A 16,510-nucleotide genomic window follows, 5' to 3' on the forward strand; every position below is an offset into this window, starting at 1 on the left:
AGACAAAAATACTTGGAAGTCAACTAAACGTGTAATTTATTATATCTCTTGCCGTCTTAAAATGTACACGGATTAATTCTCATTGTCTATTGCATCTTACAGTACACTCCATATCAATGCATCATGCATCAAAAGTAAACGGAAAATTTTGTCACTAAATAATCCACACAGGATTGTAGAGTACCTCGTTAACAGAGGAGCCTATACTTCAATTTTGTTAAAGTTTTCTAGACATTTCTTGATCTTCTACATCCATTTAGATGATGTCTGAAAACAGAAAATGAGAGAAATGTTAAGGATCCGTTTGTCCAGCTGCATGTATGTGTCGCAAGATCAAAACATGTCAATTTTAGATAACAAATATTAGAACCAAGTTACTGACTATTGGCTACTTTGCATTGGCGCAGTGCCTCATTGAATCCCTCGCAGAGGCTCAGATCGGACTGATTCTGAGCACATTCCAGGAACTGTTTGACCTCCCAGGAGCAAGCTCCAGCGGCTGGTGCCGAAGCTGGAGCAGCTTGCGCTGCGGGTACATCTGCGGGAGCAGCAGCCTCACTGGATCCTCCGCTGAAGAGTCCGGTCATAGCATGGCCAAGGGTATGGCCTACGGCAGACCCAATGGCAACACCTCCGGCAGTGGCAGCCATCTGACCCATGAGAGACGGCTGCTGCGGTTGAGCCACCATGGGTGACGCTGGGGCGGCATGAGCTGGTACCTGAGATGGGGCTGGTGCAGCCCTGGCCGGTGCGGCCGCGGGTCGCACGCTGAAACGAGACCAATCGTGCCAGAAGCATTTCTTTGTTGAGCTTGAGGGGTCGAAAACTCGCACCAAGCGTGAATCAAACGCAATACTCCCAAAGATGAATGAACTTTGTTCACTATGATGTAACTCGCACGAAAGTCGCTCAATCAATAGGAATTATCGAAATTATGAAATGGTTATAATAACGTGAATTTTACCATCATTTTATCGACTTACGTTCGCGGAGGAGGAGGGGCGGCACGTCCACGTCGCGGCATCTTGTCCTTTGTACCACGAGTAATTAGCGTGAAAAATCCTCAAAGCGTGTAAATTTCCGAACTGATCGCTCGACCACGTTCGACTAACTACGCTAGATCGGCTAGAGCAGCTCTGACGATGAGCGACGCGGATTCCTGAGTCACGTTACGCAATCAACGTGCAATCAAGGCACAAACGAGGCAATTTGCATGACTGTGCTAGAGGGCGCGAATTCTCCCGAAATAAATCTGACTCAAATGCCGTGCATGCTATAAAATGTATTACAAATAAATAAACTTGTGAGATTTTAGTTTTTGCGTTAAAAAACGCTCGTCAAGTTTTACATATGTATATTTTTACTGAGACCTTGATTGTACATACACGTATACAGTGCTGGTCTCATGTAAACCACCCATAAAAAGAACCGATACGTAGAAAAGCTAAGATGTGCGTATATGATCGTATATTCTTTACTCGTTACTCTTTCATTATTATTATTATTTATTAATATATTATTATTATTAATTAGATGCTTTATCCCGTTTATATGCTATTTATTGCAATTCTTTCGGAATTTACATGTGACAACTTATCTCCATATTTGTATATCAGTGCTTTGAATGCTCGGCTTTCAATTTCGTAATCTTGTCAGAGTATTCCAGTAATATACAAAATAATATAAACATGATTACAAATGCATAAAATAATATCATATATATAGATATAAACATGTGACATGTACATATTAGTAGTAGCATGTGACTGACGTGTCACATGATCTGTTGCGTACTCTCAAATTCTCAATGCGCACTTTTGATATCGCATGGTGAGTGATGGTGGGGTTATCGCAGTCCGAACGAATCTGAGACTCATCTTGACATGCTGCATTGAGGAACGTTGCATTTACTCCGACTTAACGGAACAGGACATTGTAGAATGCATGTATAGTTGGATTCAGGAAAGCTAAAATAGGTTTCATTGTACACGTACAAATTTCTGCGTATGCGTATATAATTAAAATTTGATACGATATCAAATTGGAAACATGTTGAAGCCAAAAGCACTGACACAAGTTCTCAGTCAAGCGAATACCGGGGGCGTGGAAAATACGTTGTGAGTACGAATATACCTTTTTTTGCTATGAGAAACGTGCGAAATATGTATTATGAGCACGATTCTAATACGTACGTCTATATGTACTCCAGAATATTTCATTTCCCTGATTAAATGTAAATTCCTGATTAAAATGTATGGATCTACATAATTGTTCCTTATTTATAAGTGAAACATTTAGAAATATTTAATTAGGAGGATAAGGTTAGAATTCCTTCCTTCACTTCCAACATTTCCTTCGTTTGATTAATTGATTCTTTTCGCGACTAGTTCTAATTTTATTTATTCTTATACAGTACTTTACGTAGTCTCACATAAAATTTAATTAATATCTATAATATTCTAGATTACTTAATAGAGATGGCGGATTGTTAGCGTACAGCGGTTATGGGGATAAGGATGCAAGAGTAACAGCTGCCATCACGAGTAATATCTGGACAGCTTACGAGAAAAATGGGAGAAACGCCTTTAAAGAGGACGAATTACAGTTTGTTCTAATGGACTGCATGGTACGTCGTGACACCATAACAGATATTCCACATTAAATTATAAAGTAGGAGCCTGTTACGTGCTCTTTGTTTGCAGGAGGGAAAGGTTGTCATTACCGAAGTAGCTAACTTACTCTTGTGCTTGTATGCAAAGGAAAATGTGGGATTTGGATTATTGCGAGAGAAAGCGCAAGCGTTGGCCAATTATCTCGATCAACCCTTAAAAACGATAGCAAATATGCCTTGAAGCAGTCATGTTTGATTGAACTGTTTTGATAAATCTGTTATCTCGACGTTACAACAAACTTATCGTATAACGTTTATTTATTATTTACAAGAACTTTTGTAATTTGTATATCGACACTGTGTATATATGTGAATATATTTTTATTAATTTGATAGCTAATGCGTATCCTTGTTTTCAACGTTTGCACTCGCAGTCTGTGCAAACGGACAGGTGTAGTAAGACGGGAGCGAGAAAATTGCGCTTTAATATAATACAATAAAATCTTTTTATTTCATGTAAGTTACAATTAATACAAACAATCTGCATTTAATTGTTTATCTCACTTTACAAATCACACGCTATAATTAATAAGGTCTACTTAAACGTAAGCTATAGGTAATGTAATGTCGATAGTTGCCGTATGTGTAAATAACTACTGTCTTTAATGCGTTAAGAGTCATTCATGTTTATATTATTTATCGAGATACACGTGACAGTACGACTGCATCGGCGGAAAAAATAATTTTGGGTGTTAAATATTTCTTCGGTTCGTCGTAAATTGCACCACTAGACACGAGTTATTGCATAAAAAGTTTTAAAATTCTATGTCTTTATCCGTATTCATTTCAATTGTCTTACACTTTAAACTGTCACTTTGAATAAATTTTGATTACATTGTTTATGCGTTTGTATAATGTGTACGATGATAAGATGATTGTATGTACCTGAAAAAATCTCATTTCTTTCTCGTTAAAATAATCCACGAACGAGATGTGCAGTAATCTGTTTCGGTACTACTAATCGTATAAAAGTTACGTTTAAAACATAGAGCACTGCAAAACTGAGGGCACACTTGCACACTCTTACTGTACATCAATTACTTAACGTATTTTCCCGCATTAATCCCGAAATTAGTATACCTTGAAATTGAATAAAATAATAGGCACATAATGCATAAGTGACGCGAATGCTTCCATGTAATGTTTTTTCCATGTCCGCACTTATTTTATAATTTTTCTTATCGTTACACGGGTTTAGTCTTTAATGAATGTAAATACTAATCTTGTTCCCTAAACGCCAAACATTGAATAATCAATAAAATTATTATTTATCATTAGAAATTTCTATCTATATGAAAGTACAAACTTTACACGAGTAAAGAGGGGTGGTGTCGCGCATATGTAGTATGGTAATAATAAACATTAATATAATATATACTGATTGAATTTGTTTTAATTATTAGATATATGAATTTGAGCTAGAAAATAATATATGCCTTACATTAGTCTAAACAACACTGTACATAGCACGCGCGATTAACAATATTGGTCCTAAGGTTCTTGAAATTCCGCAGTACCAAATGAGAATCGTTATTAGCCAATTCGTGATATCGCATTATATTACTCTCATTATTTATAATAGATATATATCCGATGACTTGATATAGCTACACGTGTATCCCTTCCTAGCGATTTATACTCTTTTGTCTGTACGCAAATCAATGGCAAATACTCGATGATGTAATCTATAACCGATCGTTAGTGTTATCAAAATATATTTTATTAAAGTATTCGCAAAAAGAAAGATACCGCATGAGTAATGAGATAATCAATGCTAATGACATCCATAACAAGCCGATGTTACATGTGCTCTCTCTCTCCCCGGTTAACGTTTTCTTCAAACGCGGATATTGTCTAGGACACTTTTTTTTTATAGGCCTTCGACAATTGACAACCTACATCTGTCGCAAAAATATTCTCATTACTACGGATGTAGGGAATCATATTGCAACACGCTGCAGATACTTGTGAAGGAAAATAATGGAGTTTTCCTAATAATACGCGTTTCATTAATTCGCGATAACGAAGTCTATTTTCTAAGCGACAACTATTTTTTCTTTCTTAATATTTCTTACGTACGAAATGTGCGACGAACGTTCCGAAACCTTTTACATCATGTACGTACATGTTTCTCCGGCTTTCTACAAAATTTCGCTTGCAATGGCATTTTCAAAGATTAAGCCCTTTTACTGTTGTTCTTTTTCTTTTCTTTTCACACATCTCAGATCTGTATCCTTAACAAGTAGTGTAATAAAATTGCTTTGTTTAGAAAAAATTCTTTTCCGTATTAACAGTACATGTAAAAAGTCAGCTTTTATATATCCATAGTTATCAGTTACGCGTTTTGGGTTTCGAAAATTATCACGTTAGATATACAAATTTTATTTTATGTTTAATAGCGGCAGTGCGAAGGTAAGTAATTTAGACATCTTATGGTAAGGACACGGATGAGAAAAAGAATCTTTGTACAATTTGGTACAAAAATGACAATCTCTATACATGTACCACTACTGGAGGTAAAAACTACCGTTACTGTAGAAATTTGTATGAAACCGATTGCCTCCACAAATGCCATTGTCCGTTAAAGTATTCGATAAAGCTAAAACATAACTGCAGCTATTATGGAACAACGTCATTTATTAATAACTTACTATGTTTTCTGACTATATAGCGTATATCTGCTTTTAAAGCAGATAGATGTGCTTATAGAAAAAGGAAGGTTTTGCTTAATGTATCGCATATAGCAACTATATCTGTATAAACTGTACGAAATTATTAAACTATCCTTTTCGTGTGAGATCGACATCTTTCTTTCGTTCTTCTGGACACATTTGTTTTAATGAAAAGGAATAAATTAATAATAACGTGATACTTTCGAGTTTTAAAGCTTCATGTACAATCATTCATGCTAATATGTATAATAAATACATATCTATAAAATTTCTCTATCTTTTGCACAGTAATGTCCCTGTAAATTAACATTATCTAGGAATATATATATGTATATTCATATATATATATATACACATATATATGGATATATACATATATAAAGAGAAATAGAGAGAATATAATGGAAAAAAGTACTTAAGAGCTTCACAATTTAACAGTTAAATGTAAAAACGAAAACAGTCTTCATCTTGTCGCAGCACAGTTGATCAAACTAAAGGAGGCAAGGGAAAACAAGGACGGATCTAGACATTACATGCGTGAACCCTTCTGCTGCAAAACCTAGAATGTAATCCAATAATCTAATCTTAATGGAAACGTATTAATCACTTTTCACTTACAATTATAATACTTAATTTTCTATTTACGAGTATCAAAATATTGTATTTTATTATTCAAGATTGTGTTCCGCCTCTGCATTACATTGTTGCCACAAAATAAATCAATAAAATGAGGAATATGCTTATCTAACTATAGCTACTTTGATCCCCAAAAGCTACCCTTATTAAAAAGCAAACCCGCTTGATATTAGTATATACACTAATTAAGATTACTTCCTGTATTGTATAAATAAATTTTAATAAACACACATACACACACTCGCACGCGCACAACACACACACACACACACACACACAAACTCCTAAATAGGATATACTATTGACAACTCACTCTTATGTCGCATAAAGGATATAACGTAATGATGAATAACTCGGCATGCAACAATGATCCATGCAGGTCACGGGGCATAAAGTAACCAAACCAATGAAAGAAAAAATTCTTTATTTAACGAAGGGCATGCGGTACAATAATAATAATAATAATAATAATAATATAATAATAATAATAATAATATGGTACATACAACAAATGTCAGAGGCAGAACATGCTCATGCGAACAGGCCTCTGGGCTTTATTAAATTATTAGGTGGTATCCCAATGTTTATGCAATTTTAATTAGGTATATCTATATATTTAAGAAGAATATACATATTGAAAGGCATATGTAAGACAAAATAAAAATTCGTCAAGACTCCGGATTCGTATTTTGTCACAGAAAAAATGAAGCCACCTAATAAAATTTCTTGCTGAATATCTTGTCTACAAAATCCTGTTCCTTTTTATATTTTTGCTTCCTTTTGAGACAACTAAGCGAAATATAAATCTTAAGCGACTGCCAAAAATATTGCAGGAAAATGTATAGAGAAACGTATTGCTGAATTAAGCGTGACAATGATAGGACGTGAGGTAAAATTCAATCTCATAGTAAACTGTGTGTACATGTCATCATTTATCATACATGTAGTGATAAAGCTTATCTTTGGCTTCTCTAAACCCAACCCAACTGTCAGTATAGGCTAATTGTTAATACCAAAAATAATACCGCTTCATTTAACCTTATCAGAATGATGAAAATGTGTTATTCTTTTATTTCACAATAGCGTTAGAAATCAAGAAAATCAATGTTGGATTGCAGGAGCAGATCTCAGAGCAAATTTTCTCCCGCTTATTGCAGCGAAGCGCTCGGAACTTTCATTGTAACCCAATCCTCTCTTCCAGACAGAAAAGCACTTGTGTTCCCAGCCGAAGAAGTAGTCAGATATTTATTGTGTCAATAAATATCTCATGCAACCCAACATAGAGGATATATATAATATTGACGAATACTTAAGATACACATAGTTTCTCACTTGAACAACGAAACTATTTAGCAAAGAGCATGAATCGAACCTCAATTAATAAATGCGCGACTATCGTATATTACTTTGAGGGATATAACGAAAACATAAAATAACCGCATTAACCATGGCTACTTTGACTCAAATAGGAATGGGAAGCAGTCGAATAGGATAGCGGTACCTTGACACGGTCTGTAGACTCCTCTTCCTTGCTGGTGAGCTGACTAGCCCCATACTCCCGGCTTACGACACACAAAAATTCGGCATGATCATCATTACCGTAGTTATATTGAGAACCTATGTTGATTAACTGGAAAAGATAAAGCAAAAAAGCCATTTGCGAGTCAATCGACAACGTAAGACGCAAAGTTACGCAACTGCGCGAACGGCAGGCTAGAAAGTAGCGCAGTGAATACCTGTTCGAATCTCCATCCATCCGACATCGTGGATACCATTTGCGTCAGCTCGTCCTCGTGACACTGAAGAACCCTGTAGACGTGCTTTTTCGAATCCCTCTGTGGCCGAGTGTCCCTCAGTATGATTCTTTCTTTGACTAGCCGAATGAGCTCGGTGATATTATAAAACTCCGCCTCCTCCAGCACACCCTCTTCCGTCAAGTCCTTGTTAATGACGAGTTTGCCGTGACGAAGGTAATTTAAAACCGGACTGAAGTACGTGGGGTCGCGGTCTATCATGTACGCTCCCGTTTCGTCCTTAAAAATACAACACCCGGCAACGTTCATTACGCGAGAATCTCGAAGAGGCAAGCCTGACCAGCACGTCCACGTGCCGTCGACACGAGTGCGCGAGGCGCCAGTATTTCGCGAATGTTGTTTAATTGAACTTGTTTTGAAATTCCCGGTAAGAAACAATGTCAACTAACCTTGTCCGAGATAAGGTCCGAGTCCTCCTGGCAGAGCCGGTACAGAAACGAGTTCGGATCTCTGGCCAGGGTGGTCTTCGCCGTTAAAAAATACGTCCCGCCCACGTTCAGTCGCACCCATTGATTATTGCACCGCTTGCCAACATGATTCTCTGTCATTTCGTGCGAGTTCGTCTCGCTGAAATCCGCCATACTTGCATTGGCATCAATTGACATTAAAGCAAGTCTGATTAGGTTAGGTCGCGGCCGAGCATCGTGCGCGATAGTCAATGCAGCGTCTAAATTCGTGTTCACTGACGAGCGCGAGCACTCGTGACACCGGACGTTTTATCCGCGCGTTAATTCAGAATAAAGATTCAGCGTTCGCATGAGCGTCGAAAAAAAATCTCTACTGGCGTCCGATTCGCGTATCGATCTCGTAGGTGTTATCGACTTGAAGTGGGCGCCAGTACTGGCTCGTGACTGCGTTCAAATTACGCCCGTATCGAGTCGCGTGTTCGACGAAATGCGTTTGCGATAAATCACTGCCGCGACCTCGGCGCTCGTAATCAGCCGTCAGCTGCACTCTTCGTAAAATCCTCAACAATATACGCGTTCGATGAATGTTCGAGCGTTATTCAAATTCGAATTTGTCGTCGCCATTTCGAGATTGCGCGAAATCCTCCAGCGCCTCATTAGCGCTCGTCATTTTGACGGGCAGGGGGTTGGTCGGGGGACTCGGGGAAATGTCGCGTAAATTTTCGCGCGATAGAATCTCTGTCGATATCGACGAGAGCCGGCCGCGGGGACGTGTGTTAGCGCGCGCCGGATAAAATCCGCGAGGACGATCCGAGTCGAGAAGACGGATTCATCGGCCCCCGACGTATATATATACATATACAATATATAAACGGCCGGCCATCGCGGGTCTGGGTTCGAGGCTCGCGCGTATAAAAACGTCCATATCCCACCGGATTACCGGCAGTCATTGCGACACGGCCTGTCTCTCGTGATATGCGGGGCGCCGCGTCGCGCGTCGTCGTCGCCGTCGTCGTCGTGGACAACGATTAAACGCCGTGCTCGTACGCTCAGGGCTCCGCGCGAGGATGCCGGTGAAGGTCGACGTGGTGCCGCCGCCACCCGCGAACTCGAAACAGCCGGGTGTCACCAAGTCCCTGCTCTACAACGGTTCGCGCTTTCAGGGCTCGCAGAAGTCCAAGGGCAACAGTTACGACGTGGAGGTGGTGTTGCAGGTTAGAACCCTTCCCGTTCGTCCTCCGTCGTCGCTCGTGTCGTCACTTTTCAGAAATTGCGCCACAAATTGGAGAACGCGATCCATCGTCCTTCTCCCTCCCTCTCCCCTCCCCGCCCTTCTCCTCTCGGCGCCGTCGTGCGCTGCGAGGCGTCAACGGGTGTATCCGATGACTGATGACGATTTTCGGTGACACGCGAGACCGTTATTTCGCGCGAGACAAGTCCCCGTCCACCTCCTGTGTATCATTCTTGGTCACTCGTTCGCTCATTATCTCGTCTCTCATCTCGCTCTCTGAACTCCCCCGGTCACGAGGTGACGAGGGAATGTTTTGCTCGCGCGTACGCTTACGCTGACTGACTGTTACGTTGACAGCTCGTCATTGACGGATATTGACGCCGGTTGATCGCGATTATAATCCATCGTGACGAGTCTTCACGTTGCGCCTCGTGTTACAGCACGTGGACGAGGAGAATAGTTACCTGTGCGGATACCTGAAAATCAAAGGTCTGACTGAGGAGTTCCCGACGCTAACGACATTCTTTGACGGCGAGATTATCTCCAAGAAGTATCCGTTCCTGACCCGCAAGTGGGACGCCGATGAGGACGTTGACAAGAAACACTGGGTTTGTATCGCTGTTTATCTGCTTCGAGTCACCATCCTTCCTTCATGTCATGCGTTTCTTCTTCTTATTGCAGAGCAAGTTCGAATCGTTCTGCCAATATGCCAAGACATTCAATTCCGATACGTTTGATTACGAGGCACTGAAGGGAACGGACTTTGTGTTCATGAGGTGGAAGGAACACTTTTTGGTTCCCGATCACACGATCAAGGACATCAACGGTGCCTCCTTCGCGGGATTCTATTACATTTGCTTCCAGAAGTCCGCTGCCACGATAGAGGGCTTTTATTATCATCGTAGTTCTGAATGGTAAAAAAATACGAGTTTGCTTATTACTTAGAGCAAGTTACCTGGTAAACACCTAATCCTCCGACAAGTCTGAGCCCTGAAGAACGCGACTTGTACTTGAAAAGGGCATATTAAATGTGAAGTCAAGGAAACAATCACCCAGAGACCCATTTCGTATTGTTTCAGGTATCAGTCTTTGAATCTGAGACACGTACCGGAGCACAGTATACAGATTTACGAGTTCAGGTGAAGTCAATACCTTTGCTGAACAATCTCATGATATTTCACGTCTCTACCCTAGCATACAGATCTCATAAATTCGCCCCTTCGTAAGTCTTACTAGAAAACGAGTCTTATCGAGTTATTTAGTTATTTATCATGACATTGCAGTTTTGCGGAGACTCGCGGGCAGTAAGGATTTAGAATTTCATAACATCCTCGTAATCGACTATATTAAAGATCGTAAAGATTCTAAGAATTGGAGTGCCTGTCTAATGAGTGATACGATTCATTATATGAATTGTGAAGTACTGATATGTAAAACGATTTTTCTCGAAAATAAATTATCTGATAATTCTTATCATTTTAAATTGTTGGTGTTTGTTATTCGTCAGTACGCCAAATTTCTGAGGAGATTCACAATTTATATGCAATGGCATTAATTGTATTATATCGATTACGTCAGACGTATATTATATTTTAAGCTACTGACTAAAGAATTCTCCGACTAAAATTCCATATATATATAGTGTATGTATTTACATGTGCATGACGTTGAACATTAAATTATATTTTTAGGAATTTGCATTAAGAAAACTGCTAATTTCAATGTATGAAAAATATCTTTTTTTTAAAATGTATTTTGATATTTATGAGATCTGTTTGCTACGTTATAAACGATCAGGTGCAATTGTTGTTTGAATGAAGCTGTACGTATGTCGTAAAAAGACAGATATAATAAGCTTAAAATCTACTTAAGGAAAAGGTAAACTCTTGAGATGTCGCAGTTTGATCTATATCTTGTGTTGGAACTATTTATTCGGTTACCTTACCACAGTCAATGTTCGACAGATTCGAATATTTTATGCATAATATATATATATATATATGTATATACACATATATACATATATATGTGCGTGTGTGTGTGTATAACTGATTTTAAGAATAGATATTATATAAGACACATGTTGGCTGTTCGTAAAACTCGTCTCCACGTTTTAATTAAATGTTAATGCGACGAGTTTTTTTTTAGGAAAATAATATATTATTGCAATAAGCAATATCATATTACATATATGTGACTGTATATAAGTTTCGCGAATATATAATAACTAATGTACAGCTTATTGAAGATTTATATTGGCATAGTACAGCTTTCATTTGCGTGCGATGTTTATGAACCCGGTTTTTTGATTAACAGTGATATTGGTACGATACATCATATCTTACATTTTCTTGATATGCGTTTATTAGTACAATTATAATACTAATAATTCTCTCTTTTTTTTAATATTTGTGTTGACACAAAAATTTATTTAAATACTCAAAAGCATTAAGTAGAGCGCGGTACATATGCTTGCTACGCAATTATTTTAGATAAATCGGAAAAATCGTAGTACAGATCAATTGTACGTAAGAAAGATATAGATTTAATATAATATCCGCGATACACTTGAGTATGCCGACATTGTTAATTATGCTAAGTTGAGCTTTATTATAAAAAACGATCTGCTGTTATTACATTTTTATTTGTAAGCTATACGTTGTTATGTGCACGTTTCTGCGCATGTATGCGCAAGAAGCGTATTGTCAGTTAATGATATCGGTTGTAAATGTGCTGTGGAAAATTTCATATATCAAATCTATCTCGAGTTGCGTTTTTTCAATAGAAAATATATTTTTCTTTGGAATCCGTGAAACTCCTCGACTCCAGTGTAAACTGAGTTTATCTCTGAATTTAGCTTTAGATTTTCCTCTTTTTTTATAATATAATAGAAAATACAAGGTTTACTGACACTGGTACATTTATTTCACACTTGTTCATTGAGGGATTGTTTAACTGTTGATTTACTTGATACATACATGTTCATAAATACTCAAATTTATTTTCACTATACAACCATATGTGCTTTAAAGTTGAACATATATGATATAGTAAATATAATTGAATGTAAATCGGCGTCGGATCAAGACTTGCTAATCCATACAATTCGAACTGTCGCAATTGGGGAGATATCGATTAGTGAAAGTTGTAGTACTTAGATGAATAAAGACGTAATTATAATGTGCAAGAGAAAATATCGCCAGTTATCGCAGTAATTAGATTCGATAAGAAATTTGATTCAATTGTTTAACTTATTACAAGTAATAAATTAAAAACACTTTTATTATGATACAATAAAAGGTAGAGCAGGCTGTCTATCTCTCATCTTTCAATAAAATCAGCATGTTATTATTAAATTAGAAAGCATTTTGTGGCAGACGGGACGGTATTTTCAATTCTCTTCCCCTTTTTCATACTTTATCCCTTCAGACTTGGACCCTTTAGATTCTCTTCGTATACAAGAAAGCTCTATTCTCTTTCGTAATACAAAAATCTGTATACATAGTGATAAACATGAACCGTTATTGTTAAAAATAACTCAAAGAAATTGTTTGAAATGTTTGCATACTGATTACACACATCATATAATGTATAGTGTGAAATTAAGTTTATTTAATATATCTCACAGACAAGTAAGCACATAATGTTTTATATATATATATTCATATATAAAACAATATTATGATATAATAATTCTTTTTATATATACACATAATATAATTTAGTTAAGTTCAACGTAATATAAATACATCTCATGTGCTTCCCTGGCATCGAGCAATTTGTTACAGATCATCGTTAGAGATCGAGTGTGTTTCTATCTATCTAGCTCTCTATCCATCTCTATTCATCTATATTACACACAAACGCATCTCCTGCAATCTTACACTGTACATGTTAATTTATTCTTACGTTTAAGTGAAATTAAATAAGACGATACTTTTTTTTAAATAAATTTACGTAAACTCGGACTGCTTTCGGATTCCGTTGAACCTGGAAAACAAAATTGCTTCGTGTGTGTGTGACTCGATTCAATTTACATAATAAACGTAACACACAAAGAATCGCATCGAAGAATCAATCGATCAACCTAATATAATATAAAAAAATTTGTGCCGTGGAGGGAGCTGATTTATTGCTCTTTATATAAAATCGCATCTCCTTAAAAAATATATATCGCTCTTCCTCACGGTAATCGATAGTTTCTGGTAATAAAAGGATTTCACGAAGGGACAAGCAATCAAAAATATATATATATATATATTATATACACACATACGCGCATGTGTATGTCAATTTCGGACTTGTGTTTGTGTATACTATGTAATATACATCACTAATATATATCTCGAGTTGTAGCTGCTCTAAACTTTCTACATTTACTATCATTATCATCATCATCATCATCATCCTTACGCTATCTATCATCATCTACACCACAAACCACCGTTAGAGTTGGTGAACTTGTACTTTTCAGTTCATTACTCGCTTCTTTCCTGAGCTTACATTTAAAAAAAAAGAATAAAAGAACATTCCACACACAGAGACACGTTTGTTAAATGGAGGAGGAGGAGAAGATACTTTTTCAAACAACGGCCAAAACGGAACGATGTAAGTAAGAACTTTAAAGTATGGCCACACTCGAGTCATATAATATATAATAAATATATTATCGGAGATATATATATATGTATATTTCATATTTTCTGGAATTTCTCTTTCGTGATGGGAAATTTATACGAGTTCTCTGCGATCGATGATACACTGTGTAATGATATACTAATGCCTAAGCATCTCCCTATGCTTATATGCCATGTTAACGTTAATTTATACATCTTCTCCTCTATATCTCGTACAACGGATGGCACAGGTATGCGACAGTTTGTCTCTCATAAGCTCGTCAATTATCGTCGTGGAGTTGTGCACTGGTTTCGCGAATGTGTGTGTGTGTACGTGTGTATATGCGTGTATGAGATGCGTATATTAAACGCAGCAGGTCATCAACATTGGCAAGTGGCGAGATTGAGATGATTTTATAAATATAACACTAATCTCGTGGTGACAATTATTACCAATTATGAGATAACATCGCGAACATCAACGCATATTCTGTATTCTCGGTAAAACGGAAGGAGCTGAAGAGGAGAAACGCCGATCACTGCTTTTTGTAAATCGTTACCCTGATTGCTCTCCTTTTTATCGCTCTCAAGACACCGTGCAGGAATTGCGACCGACGCAGCTCGTACGTGAGTCCGTAATGCTGCCGGGCGAGCTACCTGGCGTTGATAATCCGTTGTTGTGATGTCCGACCCCGACGAAGCGCAACTTCCGATGATGCGAGCCCAGACTCTTGCTGGAACTTAGCGAGCGGTTGCCATTGTAACGTAACTGCGACGTCGTTGTCATCGCGTACGATTTTAAATGTGACTTGATCGACTTGGGCAGCGGCAGCTGATCGATGCCGTAAACCGTCGTCCGAGCCACTATCGCGCGACAGGCCAGTTCTTGCAGACTGAGCACTGCGAAGGCAAAGAGTTTTCTTGGTATTTTGCACCTTGGCTCAATAGATTCAAATTCAATTGCTATTTACTATACCTTTATTAGATCGCCACAATCTTTCCATGCCATTTCTGTGTAGAGCCATACGGGACAGCTCTGAGAAGCTCTCGCGAATGTTGAAGTCGCAGAGAGGCGATACCTCGAAGAACGCCATTCGATTTTTAGCTGCATACGCTTCTGCATCTCGTTCTCCCACTTGCCTCTTGAAAGCTAAGTGGAGACGATTGCCGACCAATACTTTTGGCACACCAGGTGCATGCTACAAGAGTTTGAATCAATTAGAAGATACAGTCGTGGAAATTATTGGAGATACTTGGATGCTTTTCGCCACTAACCTCTTCCACTTCTTTCAGCCATCTATCGATGCCATCGAAAGACCATTTATTGGTAATATCGTACACCAGGAGTATACCCTGAGCACCCCTGGAGTAAGATCTAATGATTGTGCAAAATCTACCTTGGCCTGACGTATCCCATAATTGCAGTTTTACTCGCTTTCCATCCAATAGGATAGTGGTAGTTTTATAAGCTAGAAACAAACCGAATGATTAGTCCCAAGTCCGGGACAGCGAAAACAAATTTCAAGAAGAGAGTTTATCATGGACAACCGGCACCTATCAGATTCTACTTGTCTACATATTATCAGTCAACAGACTAAACCTTTTTAACGGGCAATATTAAACTAATATAATTACTGCATTATAAACTGGATACTTTGATCAAACATACATTGCATATGCATTTTGTTGCATATTGAAAGGAAAATATTCGGAAGCGTCATTTCGAGAGTAAAAGGACATACCGCTGCCACTGCAGAACGGCGACTCCGCAGCACCATCCTCAAGGCCACTCAAGATCTCCTGCTTGCCGACATCGCTGTCACCCACCAGCAGGAACTTGAGCAGATAGTCGTACTGTTTCTCTTGACGAGGCTTTGCCGTGCTGGCCTCACCTGCAGCCATAATATCCGCCTGTCGCAAACCCTGAGCATACTGCAGACGGCCCTCGGAGCAGTAACGCTCGCCTTACTGCTGTTACTGTAGCTGTTGTCGTAGCCACGCTTTCCCCCGGACTTGCGATCTGCGAACGAACCCACCAGCAGCAGCAGCAGCTCGACGGTAACGACCAGCACCTCCTGGTGAAAGCTATCGCATCGTACCACGGTGCACGAGATAGCCGCGTCGACACTCTCATGGATCCCGGTCGATCGAGATTAATAGTCGGCGCTTGTGTGACCGTCTCGCGATTTGTCTCCCTTCCTCACGTCGCCGATCGCGAATCAGTTCCAACAACGCGCACGCGGATCATAACAAAACAAAACTGCAATTCTACGCTTTCTCCGCTGCTGTCGCGCTACCCCTGCCACCGCTCTGCCTCGCATGATATCACGCATCGAGGTGTGCGCCGTCACGAATTCGCGAAGGTCGAGTGCGTTCGTGATTGCACCGTTCGCGGCGAACTCTGTGCCCGTTTCCATCGACCGCGCTACCTCGAACACACTTCCCACGTGTATTTTTAATTTT

General features: G+C 38.8%; 5 protein-coding genes across 6 annotated transcripts; 2 read left to right on the plus strand and 3 right to left on the minus strand.

Annotated features, from left to right (window-relative positions):
- Nucleotides 1-19: 19 nt before the first annotated feature.
- On the minus strand, nt 20-1,212 carry LOC105282518 (coiled-coil-helix-coiled-coil-helix domain-containing protein 2). Its single transcript, XM_011344530.3, has 3 exons — nt 984-1,212; nt 383-768; nt 20-267 (listed from the first exon to the last, which is right to left on the minus strand). Exons 1-3 carry the CDS (start codon nt 1,022-1,024, stop codon nt 257-259), a joined length of 438 nt encoding a protein of 145 aa, XP_011342832.1. The 5' UTR covers nt 1,025-1,212; the 3' UTR covers nt 20-256.
- Nucleotides 1,213-1,540: 328 nt separating this feature from the next.
- Nucleotides 1,541-3,777, plus strand: LOC105282514 (ragulator complex protein LAMTOR2). Its single transcript, XM_011344515.3, has 3 exons — nt 1,541-2,117; nt 2,464-2,626; nt 2,703-3,777. The coding sequence occupies exons 1-3, from the start codon at nt 2,050-2,052 to the stop codon at nt 2,850-2,852; spliced, it is 381 nt and encodes a 126-aa protein (XP_011342817.1). The 5' UTR covers nt 1,541-2,049; the 3' UTR covers nt 2,853-3,777.
- Nucleotides 3,778-3,823: 46 nt separating this feature from the next.
- On the minus strand, nt 3,824-8,861 carry LOC105282503 (BTB/POZ domain-containing protein KCTD5). 2 transcript variants are annotated; one of them, XM_011344502.3, is made up of 4 exons: nt 8,183-8,861; nt 7,716-8,012; nt 7,481-7,609; nt 3,824-5,902 (listed from the first exon to the last, which is right to left on the minus strand). In XM_011344502.3, exons 1-4 carry the CDS (start codon nt 8,396-8,398, stop codon nt 5,873-5,875), a joined length of 672 nt encoding a protein of 223 aa, XP_011342804.1. In that variant the 5' UTR covers nt 8,399-8,861; the 3' UTR covers nt 3,824-5,872. The 2 variants fall into 2 exon arrangements, with proteins under 2 accessions (XP_011342804.1, XP_011342795.1); XM_011344493.3 differs by lacking the exon at nt 3,824-5,902 and having other exon boundaries at nt 5,995-7,609.
- A 271-nt stretch (nt 8,862-9,132) lies between these two features.
- LOC105282494 (glucose-induced degradation protein 4 homolog) lies at nt 9,133-12,349 on the plus strand. Its single transcript, XM_011344483.3, has 4 exons — nt 9,133-9,414; nt 9,872-10,039; nt 10,113-10,345; nt 10,511-12,349. The coding sequence occupies exons 1-4, from the start codon at nt 9,268-9,270 to the stop codon at nt 10,572-10,574; spliced, it is 612 nt and encodes a 203-aa protein (XP_011342785.1). The 5' UTR covers nt 9,133-9,267; the 3' UTR covers nt 10,575-12,349.
- A 66-nt stretch (nt 12,350-12,415) lies between these two features.
- Nucleotides 12,416-16,388, minus strand: LOC105282488 (ras-related protein Rab-40C). The gene is made up of 4 exons (XM_011344469.3): nt 15,790-16,388; nt 15,323-15,516; nt 15,024-15,246; nt 12,416-14,947 (listed from the first exon to the last, which is right to left on the minus strand). Exons 1-4 carry the CDS (start codon nt 15,947-15,949, stop codon nt 14,634-14,636), a joined length of 891 nt encoding a protein of 296 aa, XP_011342771.1. The 5' UTR covers nt 15,950-16,388; the 3' UTR covers nt 12,416-14,633.
- Nucleotides 16,389-16,510: the final 122 nt, after the last annotated feature.

The sequence above is a fragment of the Ooceraea biroi genome, chromosome 4, assembly GCF_003672135.1.
Source record: "Ooceraea biroi isolate clonal line C1 chromosome 4, Obir_v5.4, whole genome shotgun sequence".
Lineage (NCBI taxonomy): Eukaryota > Metazoa > Arthropoda > Insecta > Hymenoptera > Formicidae > Ooceraea > Ooceraea biroi.

Coding starts and splice junctions, on each gene's coding strand:
- LOC105282518 (XM_011344530.3), bottom strand. CDS start 1,024: ATGCCGCGACGTGGACGTGCCGCCCCTCCTCCTCCGCGAAC. Junction 769..983: donor GCCCCTCCTCCTCCGCGAAC/GTAAGTCGATAA, acceptor GTCTCGTTTCAG/CGTGCGACCCGCGGCCGCAC.
- LOC105282514 (XM_011344515.3), top strand. CDS start 2,050: ATGTTGAAGCCAAAAGCACTGACACAAGTTCTCAGTCAAGCGAATACC. Junction 2,118..2,463: donor GGGGGCGTGGAAAATACGTT/GTGAGTACGAAT, acceptor ATAATATTCTAG/ATTACTTAATAGAGATGGCG. Junction 2,627..2,702: donor TTGTTCTAATGGACTGCATG/GTACGTCGTGAC, acceptor CTTTGTTTGCAG/GAGGGAAAGGTTGTCATTAC.
- LOC105282503 (XM_011344493.3), bottom strand. CDS start 8,398: ATGTCAATTGATGCCAATGCAAGTATGGCGGATTTCAGCGAGACGAAC. Junction 8,013..8,182: donor CGGACCTTATCTCGGACAAG/GTTAGTTGACAT, acceptor TGTATTTTTAAG/GACGAAACGGGAGCGTACAT. Junction 7,610..7,715: donor ATGGATGGAGATTCGAACAG/GTATTCACTGCG, acceptor TATCTTTTCCAG/TTAATCAACATAGGTTCTCA.
- LOC105282494 (XM_011344483.3), top strand. CDS start 9,268: ATGCCGGTGAAGGTCGACGTGGTGCCGCCGCCACCCGCGAACTCGAAA. Junction 9,415..9,871: donor ACGTGGAGGTGGTGTTGCAG/GTTAGAACCCTT, acceptor CTCGTGTTACAG/CACGTGGACGAGGAGAATAG. Junction 10,346..10,510: donor TATCATCGTAGTTCTGAATG/GTAAAAAAATAC, acceptor GTATTGTTTCAG/GTATCAGTCTTTGAATCTGA.
- LOC105282488 (XM_011344469.3), bottom strand. CDS start 15,949: ATGGCTGCAGGTGAGGCCAGCACGGCAAAGCCTCGTCAAGAGAAACAG. Junction 15,517..15,789: donor GCCGTTCTGCAGTGGCAGCG/GTATGTCCTTTT, acceptor GTTTGTTTCTAG/CTTATAAAACTACCACTATC. Junction 15,247..15,322: donor GGCTGAAAGAAGTGGAAGAG/GTTAGTGGCGAA, acceptor AAACTCTTGTAG/CATGCACCTGGTGTGCCAAA.